Below are 23807 nucleotides of genomic sequence, written 5' to 3' on the forward strand. Positions count from 1 at the left end.
CACAGGAAAACTTGTAATATAAATATGGGTTAATTTTATTTCAAATTAGTTTTTGCAACTTTTTCTTATTTTAACTATTTTACAAGGTGCAAACTGTGAAGTAAACAGCCAAAACACACACAGATATATATATATATATATATATATATATATATATATATATATGTGTGTGTGTGTTTTCATTTAAAAAAAAAATGACCATGCAACAAAGTGTCATATTTGCATGGTTAATGTATTTTTGTTGAATACACTTCAGTAGCAAGGATTTACCTTAATTGTAGGCGCCTCCGTAGCCAGGTGGGAAGGAGCAGCGGTGCATAGCACACGCTTCTTGATTGGACCAGGGTTCGAGCCCATCACCACCAAATACGGTGGATGCGGAAAGGTCAGGGAATGACCACCGCATATCCCGGAGCAATATGGCCTTAGTTGCTAATGCTCCTAAAAAAAAAAAAAAAAAAAAAAAAAAAAAACCACATAACAACCTTAATTGTAAGGCTTTTCTGTGATTATTATATTTTTTAATATAATAGTAATAGCATGGGACTGCAATAAAAAAAAAAGCATTTTTCTGAAAATACTAAAATTATTCATATAAAATTTACTACTTCTCATAAAATTAAAAAATAAAATAAACTGAAACAGTTTATTTCTTTGTTGATATCATAAAATAAATTTTATAAAATTAAGAAAATAGTAAAACTATTTAAACTTTCAACAATATCACAGTAATCTAATGAGGAAGTATAGTGAATAAAGTGTACTTATCCTTACCTCCCAAAGACGTAGTTGTTTCTTTAGGAGTTTTCCTCCTCCTTCCTCTTGTTACTATTACTTGCCTATCAGTTTTATCTACAGTCTGACTATCTTTTAAAATGTTGCTATTAGCCAAGCTATTTCCTTTAGGTACTTTCTGAGAAAAAACAGTTCTTCTTATTTGTTTTTCAGTTCTTGGCTTCTGTTTTTCATTTGTTTTTGTGGTAATGGAGATGGGTAAAGTAGAATATAGTAGGTTATCATCTTCATCTTTCTGTGATAAGATTTCAATATTCTTGGATAATGAGCTTTCTCCATCTTTTTGTCCCTCTCTTTCCCCATTAACACATCCAGAAGATTCTTGGCAACTGTACATTGAAGAAAAATATTTAGTACAAACATGCACACAAACCATTAATAAATAGAGTGAAACTTCCCTTTAACAGACAGCCATGGGGAACGAAAATTTGTCCGTTAGAGAGAAGTGTCCGCTAACAAGAAGTCTGAGGGAGAAAAAAAAAAGAAAGAAAGAAAAATCGTTAAATGTTTAATGTAAAATTAAATTAAAATATATACAGATTTTGAACAATATTTTTGTAAATAATATACAATTACATACACAAGAGATAAAGAAAAATCGTTAAACGTTTAATGTAAAATTAAATTAAATTATATACAGATTTTGCACAATATTTTTCTAAATAATATACATACAATTGTGCTATGCATATTATGACTTTATCTTAAGAAAAATACATACAGTAATCACTTATTTTCTTCTGCACCTTCTTCTGGCTGATAATTTTGTTTTCAACATTTGTTTGGAGTGAAGAAACCATCGAAAGTCCTTCAGTATCTTCTTCAGTGGCGAAAAACATTTTTAAACGATTGATTTGTATGAGCACTTCTTCTATTTTCATCGGTGGTTCGTCGTTAATATGTTCTTTGCCAGAATGACAGCCTTTCATTTCTTCACCCTCATGAGGAACTTCTTGAAAAATATCGATGATAATGTCGTTGATATCGAGAGCACCATCTTCTGTAGTGAGGTTCGAGTCTATATCTTTGTAGCCAGGGTCACTTTTAGCGGAAGTATTGTACATTATCAATAGATGTTGAAGTTCTAGTTCTTCTTGGTGCTCCATATTGCTGTTCACAACTTCAACTTCAATTTTTGAGTTTGAGAAGCCAGACTTTACAAAACAGTTCACGACAGTTTGTTTTCTAATGGCGTTTACTGAAGAGGAAATCCATTGAATCGCATCTAGGATGCTGAGTTTCTTTGCAAGGTCACTCGCACGTGTTACATTGTTCATGTTTGCAATGAGATGTCTTAAAACACGTTTTCTGTAGTGAAGTTTAAAATTTTTTATTATCCCTTGATCCAAGGGCTGACACTCTGCAGATGTGTTTGGTGGCAGAAAAACGATTTGAATGTTGGACAATTCAATGTGCAGGTGAGATGCAGCATTATCCATGAAAAGAATAATTTTTCTGTTTTGACGAATCGTGTTTTGGTTAAAGTGACTTATCCATTCGCTGATGATATCTCATGTCATCCACGCCTTTTTATTAGACTTCCAGTCAACATTCAAAAGATTTAACTTTATGCCCTTGAAACAACGAGGATTTTGTGGTTTTCCTATAACAAGAGGTTGTTCAAAGTCTCCCAGCATATTTGTACACAACAGTACAGTCAAGCATTCCTTAGAAATTTTTCCACCCTGGCACTTTTCATTTTTAGACTCATTGTTTTTTCAGGAAGAGCTTTAAAAAACAACCCTGTTTCGTCACAGTTGTAAATATCCTTAGCTTCAAAATCACGACATAAATCTTCCAATTTGACAGTCCACTCTGTTACAACCCCAGTATCAACAGATCCACCTTCACCAATTACGGTTACGGAGGATGCGGAAAGGTCAGGAATGACCACCGCATGTTCACGGAGCAATATGGCCTTAGTTGCTAATGCTCCTAAAAAACAAACAACATCAACATCAACAACACCAATTACGGTTTTCTAAAAAATTTTATGCCGAGTTTCGAACTTGTCTAGCCATCCCACAGAAGCTTTGAACTCATTTACTCCCATAGATTTCACAACCTCCGAAAACCTTTTCCCTAATAATAGGCCCATTAATGGGAATTTTTTTAGCAGGTGCGCGACAAAAACCACTCATATGTAACATTGTCAATTTGAAGTCCAACAGTTTTCGGGAATTATTTTTGAACCTGATCATTTACGTGTTGCCAAAATTGTTTGAGCAGTTAATTTTTTTTCTTTAGGATGTCGCTTACCTGCGTCTTCCCGATTTTGAATTTTGCAGCGAGATTGCGAACACTATTTTTTTGCCGATCATACGCATTAATGAGTTTGACTTTATCTTTTAAAGTTAAATGTTTTTACGAGAAGACATTGTGCACTTCACACGGCACTGAACAAAACTGAAAACTGAAACTCAAAAGACGAAAGGCCGACAAAGTTCCCCCCCCTGCACACACCAAATTCATCAGAAGTTCACGTGCTTTAAAATTCTTGAAAAAGGGTTTAGAACCGCGACATAAACTTCGATAAAATTCAGAGAATCGGAAAAATAAAATAAACACACGATTGAGGCAATACGTGGAAGAAACGTTCCTAGAAAAAGGGCCGTGAGCTCGCCTGCTGTCCGTTATGGGGAGATCAAATTAAGTGCTAATCTAAACGAAACAGTGCAGATTGCCTGTCCACGTCCATTACAGAGAATGTCCGCTAGACAGAAACTGAAAACACGTTAAAACCAATAGAGGAGAGTTGGGGAATTTGAAAATGTCCATTGTAGAGAGGTGTCCGTTAGGAGAAGTTTCACTGTAATATATTAGTTACATTATATAAAAAATTATTAAAAGTGAGACAGAGTGAGAACTTTGTATAGAACCAAGAATATGCAGCCATCTCTCATATTTTTATGTAGTTTTTCAGCAGTGTAATTAGTATCAGAAGCATTTTTTTAGAACTATAAACTTTAAATTTATAGCAATTAGTTGTAGTAGTAGTGGTGGTGCCTCCATAGCCAGGTGGGCAGGAGAAGTGGTGCGAAGCACACGCTTCTTGATTAGACTGGGGTTCGGGCCCGTGACCACCAAATACAGGGGACGCAGAAGGTCAGGGAATGACCATTGCATATCCCCAGCCCAGATAAAGGGTGAGGGTTGGCATCATGAAGGGCATCCGGCCGTAAAAATTGCATGCCAGAACAATAAAAGCACCGACCCCATATAATAATGGGAAAAGGCAAGGACAAAAAAAAAAAAAAAAAAAAGTTGTAGTAGTAGCGGTAAACAATGCAAGAAAGCAAGCTTATACAGCATCAGCCGAAAAAAAAGAGAAAAAGTCAACACTCCATTTCACCTGTCCATCCCTTTTAACAGATTATCTAGTTTTTCCTTGAATTTATTCAGACTACACACCTCTACAACACCAGATGGCAGTTTTTTCCAACAATCAACAATCAAGCCAGAGGGCTGAGGGCAAATTTATATGCATATGACCTGCAACCATCCTTCCTCAGTTTGAATTTATGCCCCTTTATGTGTGGTCTGAGAAAGTGGAAAAATTTCCATGAGCATTTAGTTTACTGAATACATTAGCAAAATGTGGTGAGAGTGAGCTGCCCATGCTGAGACCAGATTTCTGTGAGAAGAAATTTACATTAAAGAAGAAGTAGGCAGATCCTACTGAGAGGTTGAAGGGTTCCAGGAAGACTCCCTGCTTTTCCTGGATATTCTCCTGCAGAGAAGATCTAACAGTACAGAAACTTCAGTATACAGAGAACCTACTGATACAGGTTTCATCATCCAGTATGACTCAGCCTCCCACTGCACAAAAATAGGAATAGTAAAATTATATGTACTTTGAGCCCTCAAGATATGTAGTGACCACCAACTTCTGCAAAAAGATCTTTCAACTACAGTCCAAATGGAACTCTACAATGGTTACCTGCTCCACATGATAAACAAAGTAATAGGCCAGACCAAAAAAAAAGTCAATGAATCCATAAGAAAAATGAAATATCTCCCCTATATATGTATCCTATAAGTCCCAGGCATCAATGAAAAGATAGTGAAAGTGTCCAGAACACAAGCAGTAGCTGCCTTCTTCAGCAGCTCATTGTCCCTTGCACAATAGCTAAAATTACCAGAATATAATCCAAGGGGACCAATATACCATATAAGGTGTGGCTGTAGAGCCATGTACATTGAAGAATCCTACAGGTGTCTTCAGTCAAGACAGGAAGAACAGAGGAAGGATGTGCAGTATGATAGGCCCGATGATCAGATACAGACTAACATGCTTTACAATGTGGTAATCTCTGGGAATTCAAGGACACATCTGTATTCTCCATAGATCAAAACTACAACATAAGACCCTTTAAGGAAGCTTTTTTATTAAGCTCTTCAGTGACTTTCCTTAACAAAAAACAAGGATAAAATTTTGACAGCCTATATTTCAACATTTTCAAAACAATAGAAAAAGAAACAAAGAAACAGTTACAGGTGACCCCCGCTTAACGCTGATCATTCGTTCCGGAAAAACAGAGCGCTAAGTGAATCCGCGCTAAGCGAGCGCCGCTTTCCCATAAGGTAACATATGTATTTGTGGGCTGCGGTCGGTGCCATAGGATATTTCCTAATCAATAATAAACGGTAATGAAAAGATGCACAAATGTCGGTCAAAATATTTAATATTCAAATATTTGCACATATAAAATATTCTGCATTACATACGTATAATTATGTGGTAACTACTTGCGTCTCAAAAGTAAACAAAATTCCAATTAAAATAATGAATTTAATTGATTTAATTTAATGGATGAATTTAATCATGAAAAATGTGTGGATTTTGAGTTGAACTTTGGCCCTCTTCCAAATAAACTAAAAGGGGTATTAATTTTAAATGGCCCGCAGCGTTACCACCCAACAATAAAGTCAACCGATCCTTCGCCGCTTTGAAACTTGGCATGTTTTTTGTTCTTTCAATATGAAACTTCTTTTAGGCATTCGTTTCCACAAAAGTCCTGCTTCATCTATGTTAAAAACTTGTTGAGAAGTATAACACATAATACCCCTCTTCAATAATTTTAACAAGTTCTTTTTTGAAAGTTTCGGCTCCTTAATCTGCACTAGCGGCTTCTCCCGGGATTTTAAATCTATTCTACCAGTTTTAAATGGTTCCACATTTTTTTTTTTAGGCGAGTTTTCTTCAGATCATCGTATTGGCTAATCTCTTTCTCTCTCTCTCTCTCTTTTTAATATTTAACTTAACTGAATTCTGCATTGGAATATTATCTTCAAAAATATTAGTCTTTCCATTTCAATCCTAATAGCCGGTCTAGTCCTAGTTGCTTGCAGTGGAACAGCTGTCTTTCCCGCTGCTAAAATTAATTCTTTATTTTTTCATAATTGTTCTTACAGTTAAATTTGCGAGTCCTAAATTATGGCACACATTCGCTTGTCGTTGACCGGAATCGATTCGCTTCAAAACGTCTAATTTAATTTTCAAATTCAGTCTTTTTCTTACATTTATAGTCTTCGTACTGCGCCCAGACGTTGTTGCATTTTCATTCCTGTCGGTCATTATTAGATCTTCGAAAATATAACTGCGTTGGTTGAATTAATTACGATACAATGTTCAAGTAAACTGTTCGTTACGCACGATGTCTAATACTGTATTGAGTGATGACTAGACTTCGGATAAATGCATATAACGCAAATATTACAAGCAATATATTTGATCATTTTTTAAAATGTTGATCTCGGAACTACGTAACAAGTGACTGTACTTAAATTAGTGTGAGAGAAAATTTCACCGAGCGTGGGAAAATTGCTCAAGTCGGCATGGGAAACATTTTAATGCTGTTTTGCTATTCATTTTCAAGTTATCGACTCCATCAAATGAAACGATTTCGTTAAATATGTCAAAAATGTAATCTGTAAAAGAGCGTTATAGTGATCTGTGACAGCGTTATAGTCAGATACGGGTTATAATATAAGAACAGCGTTATAGCGAATCAGCGTAAAGCGAACCGCGTTATAACGGGGGCCTGCTGTACATTCCATACCCAGTCCATAACACATAACAAGAAATACTAACTGGTGAACAGCAGAACAGAATCAGACCCTTTGAGACGGTACACCACCCAGACATCTGGAACTCCAACAGAATCCCCAGCTCAAGTCAGTGGCTTGGAACCAGCCCACTGCATTTGACATTCACCCGAAGGTTATTTGACATTCCATCTGGCCTTGATAAACCTGAACCATATCTCACCTAGTTCTTTTTATATATCCCTGCACGAAGCAAGTTTTTTGTTGTTTGTATTACAGTGCAGGAAGTAAGAAGTCCAGTTCCTCCCAAGTGTATATAGTTATAATTTGTCATGTTTCTATTTAATATTTAACTTGTGGTTTAATCTGACTATAGAATTCTAAATCTTCTGTATTCTCAACATTATATTAATGCAAGCACATACATTCCTTAACATTAGTTATAATTTATAATTAATTTCACAGTAATTTTCATGTTGTGAAAATGTTCTTATATCCCCCCATAACATTAATGGTTTTAAGATGGGGTTTGGCAAGAATCCTGAAATGTTACCTGCTAACAAATTAGTATAGTATTGAGCTTGTATTATACATGAGTTTAATAATGAGCTTTCTCCATCTTTTTGTCCCTCTCTTTCCCCATTAACACATCCAGAAGATTCTTGGGAACTGTATATTAAAGAAAAATATTTAGCATGCACACAAACCATTAATAAATAATATATTAGTTATATTATATAAAAAATTATATAATGTAACTTGTGAAGAATTTTCACATGGCATAATAGTGTTATTTTATTATTATATATATATATACACAGTGCTTTTTTTCATAAAAAAATAGGTGCCAGTACTCATTCTTTGCTATCAGGAAAAATTGAAAATTAAAAGGATATGAAAAGTACTCTAAAATTTTTTTTTCTCCTGATATTGTTACTTTTGTAGTAATGTTTTTAGAATAAGAACAACAAATTAAGTTGTTGTCTATTAAGCATAAATTTATTATTCAAGTATATAAAAAAATAAGTAAAATGTGAATAAAATAAGTAAAAAATAATAACATTAGTAAAAATAATTTCGTAATAAAAGTTTTTGTAGAATATTTCAAATTTTTATTAAGTTCTCATCCGACACCCTATGCCAGGGGCTGGCAACCTTTTTTGAGTGAAGAGCCATTTTTGATCTAATTAAAAAAAAAAATTTTTAAAAAAGAGAATCCGAAGGGCCGCACCTCAGCTCGAGCTGGGAGGAGGAGGGAAAGGTTAAAAAAAAAAGAGAATCCAAAGAGCCGCACCTCAGCTCGAGCTGGGAGGAGGAGGGAAAGGCGAGAGTTTTTTAAGAAATGGAATAGAGTGGGAAAGTGTTTATTAAAAAACATATATATATATATTGTTGTGCTCTCATTGCTGGAGGGTTTGGTCTTTTCCTCTTCACGCTGACCAGGCGTCTTGAAGAGAACCACTCTACACGTTCGTTGCCACCTAAGTGACATAACAGGGCTTACCATTGAGAAGGTGTGCATGAGTGGATTTTAGGGAGGCAGGCCAACCGGACTTCTCCTAAATCTTCTGTAATAGAGAGATATTCGATCCATCAGTGTTTTAGGCTGAGCGTCTGATAACACACAGGATACCTGTTCCCCTATATATATTGAAATATTATTTATTAATATTGAAAAAACGTAACAAACATCCAATTAGATATAAATTAATGTGACTTTTGCTGATGAACTTCTTGAGCTAGTCTCTCAACATCATGCGAGTATGTCGTAATTTTAAACATGCTCGCATTGTTCAGACAACGGTTTCTTGATTTATTTTTAATATAGTTCATGTTCAAAAATATTTGCTCGCAGAAATACGTTGAACCAAAAACTGAGAGAAGTCGAAACGCAAATATTTTCAAATTTATATATGGGTCCGGTAAGCTATTCCATGCATCGAACACAATTTTGTCTGTATTTTAAACTCATCTATTGCCGTCCATTTGTGTAGAATTGCAAGGGCAGCCTTTTGCCTCTCCAAATCCTCAATTTCAGTTTTAAGGCATTTTAGTCTTGCACTCCACATGTCCTTGATTTTTAAGTCCTCTTAACTCCATTTAAAATTGTGTGTCGTGAGCTGTAAAGTTAAAGAACTGCAGTTACATGTTAAAAGAGCTGCATGCCGCAGGTTGTCGACTCCTGCCTATGACGACTTCTTTTCTTCCTCTTTGTATGTCAGTTGCTGAATGACGTTTCTGAAGCAGCCACGAATCGACATATTTTGCTGGATCAAAGCGGGTCAGCCATGGGCCTACAATTTTAATAAACAGTAGTGAAGAAACTGTTTTTATCATCAACAAAGCACTGGTTGGGCTGGCAATCAGATTCATTTGTGAAAATTGTCATTCACATTCACTCGATGAAATTGGTATCGTACTCAGAGAGTTCATCAAATGCTTCAATTCTTCTGAAACCTTCTTATGAATTAGGTATCCCCGAAATCCACGAATTGCATCTCTTTCATTTAACTGTAACCTAATTGACAATTTTCTAACTTCACTTTCACCAAATGACAACAATTCATGTTTAGAAGAATTAATACCTTTGTAGTCCTCGTTTTCCTTCCCTCATCATTGGTATTGTCACTAGTTCTTAAATTTGAATTTTTTTCTTTTCTTTTTTTTGAAACCATCCAAAATGTCAGTGTCATTTGGATATTCAGGTACTGTGATCATGTAAACAAAGATTAGGAAAATTTAAGGAAAAATGTGGATAACGCACTTTCGCGAAACAACAGATGATTATTTGTTAGGGTAAAAGAAAATCACTTTTCTAATTCTCGAACGGGGTGCTTACAGTTGATTCACAAAGGTGTCCAAACTGAGCAAAATGAACAAAACCAGCATTTTAAAATTTGTTAATTATCTAAAAAATTCTCAATAAATGTTTTGTTCAGTAAATGTAATTGTGTATTGTACTTAATAAAATTTTCGAATATTTTCAATTTTACTTTTACATGCAACAAGATATTGAAGGCGCCTCCGTAGCTAGGTGGGAAGGAGCAGTAGTGCGTAGCACACGCTTCTTGATTAGACCGGGGTTCAAGCCCATCACCACCAAATACGGAGGATGCGGAAAGGTCAGGGAATGACCACCACATATCCCGGAGCAATATGGCCTTAGTTGCTAATGCTCCTAAAAACCAAAAAATAACAATAATAATAAGATGTCAAAAATGTAACACACTAAAGAAATCTGACTTTGAATTTTTTTGAATATGGCCCCTGTATGGGAAAAGGTTGGACACCACTGCAGTAGAAGGTGGGCAGAGCCCATTGGGAATACACCTTGATCTGCTCACTCTTGACTAGCGCGACTCCTCTTTATGTGGGACAGGTCGACCACCTGATAGGTTTTACCAGGTACCATTAAGTTGTAGAATGCTTTAGCTCTCTTAATTTGCGCAGCAACACTAATTGCCTGAAGGCGAGAAATGCAAACAGTTCATACCGAGTTAATTCTCTCCTAATCCGTTCGCTATATGAAAATTTTCTTTGCTCAATGGAAACTATTTTAAATGCAACCTCCAAGGGGAATTCAAAATAATTCGCTATAAAAGCACTTCGTTAAACGGAGGTCCGACTGAGTAATTTAGAATTATAAAAACGGTTATACAGTTTTATATAGAAAATATCTTAACAATAGATAGTAAAAAATGCAAATTTAGTTAAATAATTTTAAGCTTATTTGAATAGTAGGCAAACACGTGAAAAAAATTTATGGAATATTACAAATTTCGAAGTGTATTGCATCCAAATGTCATACGTCACTGTTAATAAAGGTGCCGGTAAGCTGTACCGCTGCGTACCGTCCCAAAAAAAAAACCACTGTATATATATTGTATAAATTTTACCATATGCATAGAAACCATGTAGCGTCTTTTCCCAATTATATATCACTTTTATTGTCATTTTTATTTTAGTTTGTGTTCACATCAAAACATTTTGACTATGATTACAATTAAAATATAAATAAATATAAATAAATAAATAAATAACCATTAAAATTAAAAATTAATGGACAAACCTTTTTTCATTAAAGAAATGGGATTCAGTACATATGTTCTCTGATTTTTCAACTTTCCTTACTTTAGCACCTAGAATGGCATTGCACAATTCAGTATTTTCATTATATAGCAAAATTATTATAATAAATTATGATTATGAAAAAAAAATTAAATAATCAATACATTTTGGGAATATGATCACTAAATCAGATGATAAAATAAATGCCTAACCTAAATTCAGGTATGACTGAAAATATAAAAAAGTGTTAAATAAAATTTAACAACACAAGTTTCAATTGCAATTAGCATTAGCATTAGTAGAGGCATTTGATGCAAGAAAGCAAGCTTATGCAGCATCAGCCAAAAAAAAAAAAAAAAACCACTTCCACTTCACCCCTCTGTTCGTTCAAAATACCTGTCCAGCTGAGCCTTAAACATATTTAGGCTATCAACTTCCACGACAAGGGATGGAAGTCTGTTCCACCAACCAACCATCCGCTGGCTAAAGGCAAATTGCCGCACGTCTATCCTACATCTGTCTTTCCTCAATTTGAATTTATGCCCTCTCAGGTGATTATTCTGAGCAAGAGGAAGAATCCCATCAGCATTGAGCATGCTCAAACCATTCCAGGCTTTATACACCTCTATCAGATCACCTCGCTGGTGCCTAGTCTCCAGACACTGTAATTTGCAAAACATAAGCCTTTCTTCATAAGAGCACCCCTTTGTTTCATTCACTAATCTTGTTGCCCTTCTCTGTACTCATTCCAGAAACTCTACATCCTTCTTGAAATGAGGCCTCCAGACCTGTATACAGTACTCAAGGTGTGGCCTGACCATTGCCTTATACAAGGGAATAATCACCTCCTTATCCCTGCTAGAAAAATTCCTATATATCATTGACAATACATCATGAGCTACTCTTGCAGCCCGTCTGCACTGCTCAGAGAACCTCATATCTGCCTGCACAACCACCCACAGGTCCCTTTCATTCTCTACCACTGTCAGTGTAGTACCACAGAGCTGATATGTTGCTCTGGGGTTGCTGTTTCCCATGTGTAGTACTTTACATTTGTCAATGTTAAACTTCATTTGCCACCTCTCAGCCCAACCTTTCCAGATCCTGTTGCAGCAGCATAGTGTCAGTAGTGTCCTTGACAACCCTGCCTACTTTTGTATCGTCTGCAAACTTCGACATTAAGCTTGATATACCATCATCAATATCATTTATGAATACAGAAAACAATAATGGACCCAACACAGCCCTGAGGGACTCCACTAATAACATTAGTCCACGACGAGCAGTGTCCACTGATTACCACTCTCTGTCTTCTCGCCCTCAGCCACCCCTTTATCCACAGCAGCAATTTGCCTCTAATGTCACACTGCTCCAATTTGTGCAGCAGTCTTCCATGTGGAACAGTATCAAAAGCCTTTCTAAGATCCAAGTATATAATATCAAAGTTATTCCCTGCATCCAGTTCCTTTGTGACTGCATCATAGTATCCAATCAAATTGGCCAGGCAAGACTTCCCCTTAACAAAACCATGCTGTGTCCAAGCTATAACTGAAGTCTTGTCTAAATCAGTATTTCTCAATCTTTTTACTCTCGTGGCACATTTTCCAAAGAAGAAAAATTTTGCGGCACACCTACGTAGTCATAGAAGAAGAAATTTCTAAATTAAATAAATAGAATGAAAAATAATATTAACAATTTTTTTATTTATACTTATATTATATTTGTGTTATGCAAACAATTCTAACAACCAAAATAAAATATTCGGACAATGATGTTAAAATAAAAACGACGCTAGTTTTTTTTTAAGATTTCGCGGCACACTTGGAAAATCTTGCGGCACACCCTTTGAGAAACACTGGTCTAAATGATCCTGCAGTGCTTCTTTAACTAGTGCCTCCATTAATTTTCCTGGAACAGAAGTTAAACTCACAGGTCTATAATTACTTGTGTCAGCCTTTGATCCTCCTTTGTGAATTGGGGTCACATTTGCACATCTCCAGTCTGTGGGTACCTCCCCTAAGTCCAAGGAAGCTCTCGTAATTATGGCTAAGGGTTTGCTTACTTCCTTTGCTGCCTCCTTTAATATAACTGGATAGATCCCATCCACCCCGGGTGCCTTTCTTGTGTTTATCTTCAACAATTTCTCCTCCACTTTACTCTCAGTTATTACAAGATTCTCTGGCTTACTGCTAGAGCTGAATACACCTCTGGCTTTCCCCTCGCTAAATAACTCCTCATGTGTGAATGTCGATGCAAAATATTCATTTAGTTTGTTAGCTACCTGAGCAGGATCATCAACAGTTGACCCATCGATATCAAGTGGACCAATCTGATTCATCCCCTTCCTTCTAGAGTTTACATAAGTAAAGAACTCTTTGCTGTTTTTCTTTGCATCCCTTGCCAAAGATTTCTCGTAATCTGCCTTCGCCTGCCTTACCTCCTTTGTAACTTGGTTACAGATCAACTTGTATCTATCATAGGCTTCTGTGTCATGTGTTAATTTGTATGTATCCCATGCATGTTTCTTCTCTGCCATATGCCTCATCAGTTCATCTGACATCCATTTAGGCCTAAACCTTGAACAATATTTCTTAGTTGGTATGTAAAGCCTAGTAGCTTCCAAGATAAGTTCTTTGAATGCTTCCCATTTTGCAATAGAGTCTGAGGATGTGGCTAGTAATCAAAACCACATGGATGTGAGATGAGTGCTGATAGTGTGCTTCAGATAATAATTTGGATTCCTTATAGTCAATGCCAGAATATGATAGTTATGATATCTCCATTTGTATAAGTATAGTGTGAAAGCATCAATAGATATCTCCATTTATAAGCAATCCAGATTAGTGTGAATTGCTACACTGAGAAAGGTATAATGCTTTTTCTTGAAAACTTTGATTTTATTTCATGTAATTTTAATTCGTTTATTATATTTACTATTTGTTTGTAAAATATTATTTTATTTGTTTTTACTATTTTTGAGTTTTAGTAGAAGCTTATATTTTATTAAGTTTTTTGCACCAATTCTTTAAATGAGTACTGAACAGAAACATTTAGTGTTCATTTGTTGGAACATGCAAAAATTATATAATGATGTTTCAAAAGATTTTAAAACTGTGCAATAAACTGGGCAACAAAATTCCATAGTTTAAAGTTTTCTTGGCTCACCTTACTTTTTTGTATGCTACAATCACAATCTCAAAGCCCCATTAAGCATTTTCATTAGCTGTTTTATATACAGCTGTAAGGTTCCACATATATAATCATGTGCTCATGACAAAATTTATTAGTATTAAGTCACTGCACTGTTCTTTTAAACAATGTTCCCTTTCATTTGCTAATGGAATATTTCTTTCTATATATAAAATCTCTGTACCTCCTGTTGTTTCAGTTTTGCATGGACATTAGTGCATATCTAAGAATTTTTCATTTTCTTTTAATTTATGCTAAGCATAAGACGGAAAACTAAAGTAATGTTTGAATATATTTTATTCATTCATGTAACAAGTAACAGTAAGACCATTAGAATGACTATCAATTTAACAAAAATTTCACTATAACAAAACTATTTCCAGGTCCTTGTTGGCTTTGGTTATTAATAACACCTTGTAAATCTCATTTGAACAACATGGGTCTGATGAAAATTTTTATAAAAAATGAATTAATTTCAAAGTCCATCTATGCCTAAATTTTAATGTATTGGTTTACACATGTAAAAACTATAAATGACAATATGAGTGACTCATATTTAAATACAGGTACAGGAGGATCTCAATGAAAAAATAAAATGGAAGTTTTAAAATATGGAGCAAAATAATTTGGTTTCACACCCTCTAGGTATTCACATTTTTAAATTATTATGTTTAAATCCCATGTAGCACAATGTACAGTATGTGACTCGGCACAGTATATGATACACCTAACACAACTACTATAAAAATAGTTACAGAACTAAAATATCTTGGAGTGGTCTTTGATTCTAAATTAACTTTTTATCCCCATTTGACTTACTTGGCGAAGAAAGTGAGAAATTATGCAGGTATGATTGCCAGGATCAGTTGATCAGACTGGGGCTCAAAAGAAAGACCCTGGCAATCATATACTGTGCAATGTTCTTACCTGTTATCACCTATGGAGCCGGTGCATGGTTCACCCGCTCGGCCATAGGAATTAGAATTAATACACATTATAATCAATACACAGGACAATACTTCTCACCATTACCAGAGCATGTCGCAAAGTGAGCACACCTGCGATACATTTGTTGGCCAGACTCTCCCACTTTACCTGGAAATAGCCAAAAGAAATAGATTGTATTATAGACTTAAAAAGGGCATACCCATAGAATTTCTGGGGATAGCCCTTGATACAGCCAGCACCTTCAATGTTGAAAGAAAAAGAATAGCCACAAAGCTCCATGAACTATGGCAGACAAAATGGGAGCAGGAAACCAGAGGTCTAGTTACCAAAAGGTTTCTGCCATGAGTGGCAATGATCAGCCCACAGCCGCCTAAGTAGTATGTCCCTGGACTTTTTACAACATTCATATTGACAGGTCACAGCTCCCTAAAGGCAAAACTAACCTCCCTAGGGCTGACTGATGACCCAAATTGTACCTGTGGCGAGAGTGAAGACTGGGCACACATTCTATAAGAATGTATAATTTATGACATCCCCAGAACACAGCTAATAGCACAGATTGGCCCCCTTCCAAGGGGAGAAGAACATCTATTTATTATAGAAGAGGAAAATTATAAAGCCTTTACAACCGTCACACAGAAAGTATTTGAAATGCACAGAACTATCCAAAGAATGCCAATTCAGTGCCCCGGAAATTAAATAATAATCAATAGTTAAAATTGCCCATGTCTCCTACCACGCTCAGACGATGACCTAATAACTGTCAGGACAGCATGTTTGTCATGTCTGTGCCCTGACATGACAAAACCGGATTGACCTGGGTACCCACTAGGATTACCCTACCATGTGTAGGAACCTAGGGCTCTACACCAAATAAGTAACTATGTGGGGGAGAGACATGTACAGGCAGCCAGGGAAGCAGATTAGCTGAAAAAAAATCAGTAAGCTGGTAGCAAGGGGATGCATTCTCCCCTGGCCTGCAAAAAACTTGAGGCTAGGCCTGCACCACAACTGAAGAATAATAGTAAGTTGAGGTGCCCAGAGAGTGCAGTGCAGAAAGCAAGAGTTGAACAACTGAAATGAAAGCCAGAAGAATGAATGACAGTGTAAGTGTGTGAGAAAAAGAACACAAGCCATAAATGTTTTAAAGTTAAGTTCACACTAACCCTAGTTTTAATCTTCTATATTCTTTCTTATTTAGCTTAATTATTAAGAATCAGTATTTAAATTACATTATACACCATTGCATCCCCCCCCTGGTGGGTGAGAAAGAGATGAATGAATGAGTGAAAATATATATATATGTATATAACCTAACAGAAAAAAAAAAGTATAAAAATAGAATGCAACTAGAATGAGAATGCAGATTATGAATGAAGTAAATGTGTCTCCCCCCCACCTGGTGGGTTCTGCACTGCCAGCTAACATATCCCACAGCCAGAGTGGGATGGGCAGTTTGATCTTCCTATGGGATTTGACAAGACATGAACCTGACAACCATCACCAATGAAGACATACTTTGGCTTTGCTGCCAGCATGCCATTTAGCGAACTTAACTCGGTACTCTAACCTGGTTCCCTTTAAAACCCCATCCCCAGGCAGGGGAGGGAAGAGTCTCCTCTCCTCCCTGCCTTCCCCATACTTTCCTGGTGGGGCTCGTCCCTACTGACATCTTTGGGGATGCCTACTCTATTGTCCCCATCCTTCAATTTTTTTCCCCAGTCTCCAGTCTCCCCACCACTCAAACTAAACCAACTGAGCACACCTCTAACAATGCCGCCAAATTCTAATTAGTGTCAAAAAATTCAACCGCTTTCTCGTAAACCTCTTTTGGCCTTTCCAAATTCTAGTGTTCACCCCTCCCCTCCTTTTTTAGGCCTTGCCACTGAAATCCTTGGAAAATAGATGATGGGACCTGCCAGAGTACTTAAATAATCTACTGGGTGCCTGACCTGCCTCCTCGCAGCAATACACTACACAACAAACTACTCCCCACACATTTTTTTAAATCTCTGGCCTCCACAGAGTTCTGTGTCACTTACAAAAAATACAACGCGGGATGGGAGAAACCCCTGGTGCCTTCAGACAACTAACACACTATATGATACACCTTTTCACCCCCTTCCATCAAAAAAATAATGAATTAGTCAGATGATGAATTTGTGTACCTGCATACTTTTACTAGTTGCATTTTTTTTTTCCCAACAGAAAAGAAAAAAAACTTTCTTATTGAAGAACACAGTTCATTCTTTTCTCATTAAAAATGTCTAAAAATTAGTAATCTAATTTAATTTAGTGCAATTTGAATTCACATATTTTTGCCTGCACTAAAATTAATTCATATTAATGCAAAAAAAGCTAAATATTAAAAATAAAAATTTACACATTAATGCGTGCAAAGTAATGAGTGATTACATTTATTATACTGTATTTTGAAAGCGGTTTATTAACATTGATACAGGATGTTTCAAAAACGATGGTCAATAATTTAAAGGTGAAAAGTACAAACTAAAATAAGCAAAAAAGTCTCAGTGAACATCGGGTCGCAAATGAACCGTTTTCGAGATAATGCACATTTTCTGTTAAGATCCGCCATTGACCATGGGAGCACTAGTTTAGCAAAAAGCTGTGAATCCTTTGCTAAGAGTGGTTTTATTAAACATAAGATAATACATTTTTAATTTTTGGTTTCAACACCACAAGATTTTACAGTACAAAAGGTGTTCAAAATGCTGTCCTTGCATCCATACGCAGCTTTAGTCTTCTCTGCATTGAGTTGCGAATCCTCTCAGGCATTCCTGGGTAATTTTAGATTTGCTGAAAGGCTCTTTCAACCTGACACTGCAATTCCTCAACTGTGTTAATGTCAGAAGTGTACACCAAGCTTTTTACATGACTCCAGATACAAAAATCCATAGGATTTAAGTCTGGTGATCTGGGAGGCCACCTCTACCTATCCACCATTGACCATACCTTCTAGTTAGACACCGAGTCACAACTCAAGCAAAATGTACTGTTGCACCATCATGCATAAACCCCATGTTTTGCTATTGCTCATCTATTGCTATTGCTTTTGCTATTGCTAGATATAAATTAATGTGACTTTTGCTGATGAACTTCTTGAGCTAGTCTCTCAACATCATGCGAGTATGTCGTAATTTTAATTTTAGTGGAAAATTTTCATCAAGGAGGTCAGGAAGAACATTCTGCAGGAACTGAAGGTACAGCTCCCCCGTTAGCCTGTTTGGCAGAAAATGTGGTCAAATTAGATGGTCTACTAGTAGTTCTGCCCAGACATTCAACGAGAAACATTGTTGATGTAGACTCGTAAATTCATTAGGATTTTCGTCGGACCAAACGTGACAGTTATGAAAATTAAAAATACCATCACGAGTAAACCCAGCTTCATCAGTGAACAAAATGTTGTTTAAAAATTCGGGGTTCAGTACATACTGTTGTTGCATCTACTGGCAGAAGTTCACTCTGGGAGGGTAGTCTGTATTGCTGAGACCTTGTACACGCTGGATATGGTAGGGGTACAGTAACTGACGATGTAAAATTTGCCATGCACTGCTATGACTCAGTACAATGTTTTGCTGAGCAACCCTCCTTGTTGAAATTCCTGGATTTTGTTCTATTCTTTCTAACACCTTTTTCTCAACATCAGGTATGTGTTATGGTTCTGGGCATACTTGCTCGTACACCATGTGTGAAGAGTCCATGTTCTCTAAGGCGTTGATGTAGTAGTAGTAGTAGTAGTGGTAGGGGCATGTGATACAAGAAAGCAAGTGTATGAGCTTATGCAGCATCAGCCAAAAAAAAAAAAAAAAAAAAAAAATCACACCATTCCCAACAAATGCCTGTCCAGTTCCTCCTTAAATTTATTCAACCTATCAACTTCCACAACGACAGATGGAAGTTTGTTCCAGCAATTAACCACCCGCTGGCTAAAGGCAAATTTCCGCAGATCTATTCTACATCTGTCTTTTCTTAATTTGAATTTATGCCGCCTTAGGTTCTTAATCTGAACAAGTGGAAGGATCCCATCAGAATTCAGCATGCTCAACCCATTCAAGGCCTTATACACCTCAATCAGATCACCGCACAGGTGCCTAGTCTCCAGCCACTGCAATTTGCAGAACTTAAGCCTCTCTTGGTAAGAGGATCCCTTCATTCCGCTCACCAATCTTGTTGCCCTTCTCTGTACACGCTCAAGCAAATCTACATCCTTCCTAAAATGAGGCCTCCAGACCTGTACGCAGTACTCAAGGCGTGGCCTGACCATTGCCTTATACAGAGGGACAATCACCTCCTTTTCCCTGCTAGCAAAATTCCTATATATATCATTGACAAAACCCCATGACCTGCCCTGGCAGCCTGTCTGCATTGCTCAGAAAACTTCATATCTGACTGCACAATTATTCCCACGTCTTTTTCATTTTCTACCACCTTAAGTATAGTACCACACAGTTGGTACGTTTCTCTGGGGTTACTTCTACCCAAATGCAGTACTTTGCATTTGTCAAGGTTCAACTTCATTTGCCACTTCTCAGTCCATCTGCCCAAATTATCTAGATCCTGTTGCAGTAGCACACTGCGATTACTGTCATTAACAACCCTACCAACCTTTGTATCATCTGCAAACCTTGACACTAAGCCTGATATACTTTCATCAATATCATTGATAAATATACAAAACAACAGAGGACCCAACACCGAACCTTGTGGGACTCCACTAATAACATTGGTCCACGAACAGCAGCACCCATTATTTACCACCCTCTGTCTTCTCCCACTCAACCATCCTTTTATCCATTGTAGCAACTTACCCTTAATACCATTCTGCTCCAATTTGTACAATAGTCTTCCATGCACAACAGTGTCAAAAGCTTTCCTGAAATCCAAATATATGATATCAAAATTATTTTTTGCATCCAGTTCCTTTGTAACCAAATCATAATAACCAATCAAATTTATCAGACAAGACTTTCCCTTAACAAACCCACGCTGTCTGAATTATTGCTGCAGTCTTGTCTAGATGATCCTGCAATGCATCTTTAACCAGTGACTCCATTATTTTACCCGGAACAGAAGTTAAACTAACTGGTCTGTAATTATTCGTGTCACACTTCGATTCCCCCTTTGTGAATTGGGGATACATTTGCACATCTCCAGTCCGTAGGGACCTCCCCTGAGTCCATGGATGCTCTCATAATTATGTCTAAGGGTTTGCTTAGTTGCTTTGCCGCCTCCTTTAACATAAGTAGATAGATCCCATTCACCCCAGTTGCCTTTCTTATGTTTAACTTCAACAATTTCTCCTCCACTTTGCTCTCAGTTATTACAAAATCATTAAGCACCCTGCTACAATGTAAACTGATGAATGTGCACCTGTTGAGCTGCCTTCGGCAGGGAAATGCTTCTTGATAGAAACGTGCAGCCTCGAGTGCACTGCCATTGGTTTTACCATATATGAAGCGCATGTCCACATACTTTTCGTTGCTGTAACCTCTTTCTATGTTGACTATCCTTTGACAAGTACTAGTATGCCTGCTACATCTCAGAGCATTGAGAGAAGGGAAAGGGAGAGAATGAGCATAACCTAATCTAAATAAACAAGTCAGTGGTGGATCCTAACTAGAAATGTGCAATATCTCAAAAACGATTCACTTAAGGTTTACTAGACTTTTTTGCATATTGTAGTCTGTACAGTTCACCTTTAAATTATTGACCATCACTTTTGAAACACTCTGTATATATGATATGATATATGATACAGTATTTCTCATATATACAATAAGCTTTTAAAATGATGATCTCTGAAAAAATATTTTTACTTTTGTACTATATATTTTCTTTATTTATTTATTATTAATTTTGAAGTCATTATTTAAGTAAAGCAAAGCAGAAATTGCCACTTCTATATATTAGAAAAGTGTAGCAGAATTTATTTGAACAAATAATGATTATTTTGAAATAATTTTCAGCAATGTTAGTTAGAATGAAATTTTGATACTACAAAATTATTTACCCACTTCCAAGAAGTTTATTGTAATGGCATTTTATTTTTTTCTTTTATCTTCTAAATCCGTGCAAATGTTTGATTTGTCAGTTTTAGTGCAGGGTAACGAAATTTTTGTAAATAAATGATTTATTCATAATGTCTGTGTTGGAGAAACAGATAGTTTATTTTTACTAGGAAACTGAACTTTCCAGGAGCAGATATATTTTCTGATATCTGCTCACGGGCTACTTTGACGTGGTTCACCTGTCAATTGATTATTCTGATGTGTAATTTCAATCACTGAAGTTATAATTTAGTATCACTAATTCTCCTCCCCACCTCCAAATACTGCTATTCAAGAATATGCTAATGGCTGGCCATGGTTCATTTATGTGTGGAGCAGATTGAGTTTTCTAGTAAACTAATATAAGAATACCCTAACTATATGAATAAAACTGGTTATGTGTAAGACCCACATTTAAATTCTTTTGTGCATAAATGTTCTTAAAATTTATATGAAATTATTCATTACTACTAATAACAACTAGCCGCAATATATTATTTCAAAAAAGTATCATTACCTTGAATACTTAGTAGTTGATACTGTGGCTTTCCATCTTCATGGCACTCATGTTGACTTGGAATAGTGTTAATTCTTTTCTTTGGTGGAAGATGCTCATAATTAATTGATTTATTTCTGTTTCTGTGAATAACATCTAATTCATGCTGTTCATCATCATTTTTAACATCATTTGTATTTTTCTGTTGGTTTTTTGCTTTTTCAGAGCTATTTATATTCTCATGTTTCTGCTTGCTCTTGAAATTCTTTTTCCTCTGGTGGGCCTTTGTTTGGTTTGGAAAAGGTATTGGTGAAATATTAAGCAACTCTTGAATTTTTTCAATGCAAGGTAACCTTTTATCAGATGACTTCAGTCTTTCATTCTCATTTCTGCCTCCAGTTTCACTAATTCTCCTATTGTATTTATAAATAAAGGAAAATTATATTAAACAGTGAAAATTAATTGATTAAGATTTATAAATTTTCCCAGATACACGTTAAAAAGAAAAAAAAAATAAAATAGTATGAAACTATGTTATTTTTATAAAATATATACTAATTTTATGAATTTATTCGAAGTTATTATTATGTCTTGGAGTTTTACAGGATAACTCAATATATAATTATATTCTCCAAGTATTTGGACACTGGTATATTTTACCCCCCCCCCCCCGACAATCTGTGGCCATAAACTGACATTATTTTTTAAAATTCTTTCTGGCACACCTTTGTACTTTTAGATGCAGTAAGTGCACATAATGCATCTATAACTTAATATTAAAACATTTTCATTCATAATATTAATTATTAACGCTTTCAAAAAATGTTCTCTACAGAGATTCTCGCATTTTAATGATTTAAGAACACCCCTCCAACCTTAATAAAATTGTTCCTATATGGGAAAATTCCCAAAAGAAATAATGCTGAAAGTGTAATTTTGGATGTTATTTCCAGACTGGCAGTCTAAGAAACACTGATCTATTACATTAAGAGTTAGACGAATTACTGAAAAGTGCCACAAAATGAATATGCCTTAAGTCAATAGATTCCCAACAGTGAGCATGACCTTCAAGTGGTTCTCAAGAAGAAAACTGTCATAACCACATTCAGTGTTTGTCATCACTACATTTAGTTTTAAATAATCTTTTGTTAATTATGTAAATCTTTTGTAATAATTAGATTCATCATGAAATTTTATATCCTAATGTGATTCAGCATGATGAATCTAGAACAAGAAAGGCCAATAAGACAGGCCATAAAAGTGTGCACTACAACAGCACCACTTATTTATATTGTAAATTAGTACAGAATACAGCTAATTAAGTTTTTGTTTCTGCAGAATGCAACAGGAGATGTTTAGGTTTGGAACAAAGGGAAAATGCCCTGCTATTGGTCCTGCCAGCAGGATGATGGGTAGGGCACTCACAAATTTGTTTGTTATTTGTTTTTTTTAGGAGCATTAGCAACGAAGGCCATATTACTCCAGGGATATGCGGTGGTCATTCCCTGACCTTTCTGCATCCACGGTATTTGGTGGTCAAGAGATCGAACCCCAGTCTAATCAAGAAGCATATGCTACGCGCTGCTGCCCCTGCCCACCTGGCTACGGAGGCACCGGCACTCACAAGCTGAAGTCACTTGGCCACCTCAGTTTTTAATATAAGTATCAGTTATGACAACATTAGGTCAGAAGAAAACTGTCAAGGGTTTCAGAAGTGCCAGAACAAACGCTAACTGACACTAACACTGAGAATGTCTGTCACAGGAAAATGGAGATAACAGCCAAGTAGCTCTCTTTCTTGAGCTCTCAGAAGCCACAAGAATGACAACTAGCATACATGCTTTGTAAAAATGTAAGCCAAATTATCCATATGCTCTATTTGAATCCAAAATCAGAAGTTAATAAATGCATTAACATTTACTAATATTACTCATCATCGCATTTCTTGAAACATACTATATACATTGAATTGGCTTTGCATTAGCAACACCTACCTAATACCACATGGGGGTTACCTTTTGACTGTTGTAGTAAAGCCCATATGTGCCTTGGCATGGATTCTACAAGGTGTTGCAGGACACACTGTGCTAGTGCCACCCATGCATTGCACAATATATTCAGTAATTCCTTCACAGATGGATGGTTATAGCATCAAGTGTGTTTTTCCAGTTTCAGCCAACCAAATTAATAGAGGA

General features: G+C 36.1%; 1 protein-coding gene across 1 annotated transcript in view; it reads right to left on the reverse strand.

Annotated features, from left to right (window-relative positions):
- LOC150086082 (uncharacterized) overlaps positions 1-23807 on the reverse strand; it is a 193498-nt gene that overhangs the window by 57815 nt on the left and 111876 nt on the right. Inside the window, exons 11-13 of the mRNA XM_090374790.1 lie at positions 21634-22025; positions 10913-10982; positions 775-1124 (exon numbers count right to left, since the gene is read on the reverse strand). Of these exons, the coding sequence (XP_090230916.1) occupies positions 775-1124; positions 10913-10982; positions 21634-22025 (812 nt within the window). The remainder of the gene's footprint in view (positions 1-774; positions 1125-10912; positions 10983-21633; positions 22026-23807) is intronic.

This window comes from Mastigoproctus giganteus, chromosome 5 (genome assembly GCF_048544385.1).
Source record: "Mastigoproctus giganteus isolate SK-2022 chromosome 5, ASM4854438v1, whole genome shotgun sequence".
NCBI lineage: Eukaryota > Metazoa > Arthropoda > Arachnida > Uropygi > Thelyphonidae > Mastigoproctus > Mastigoproctus giganteus.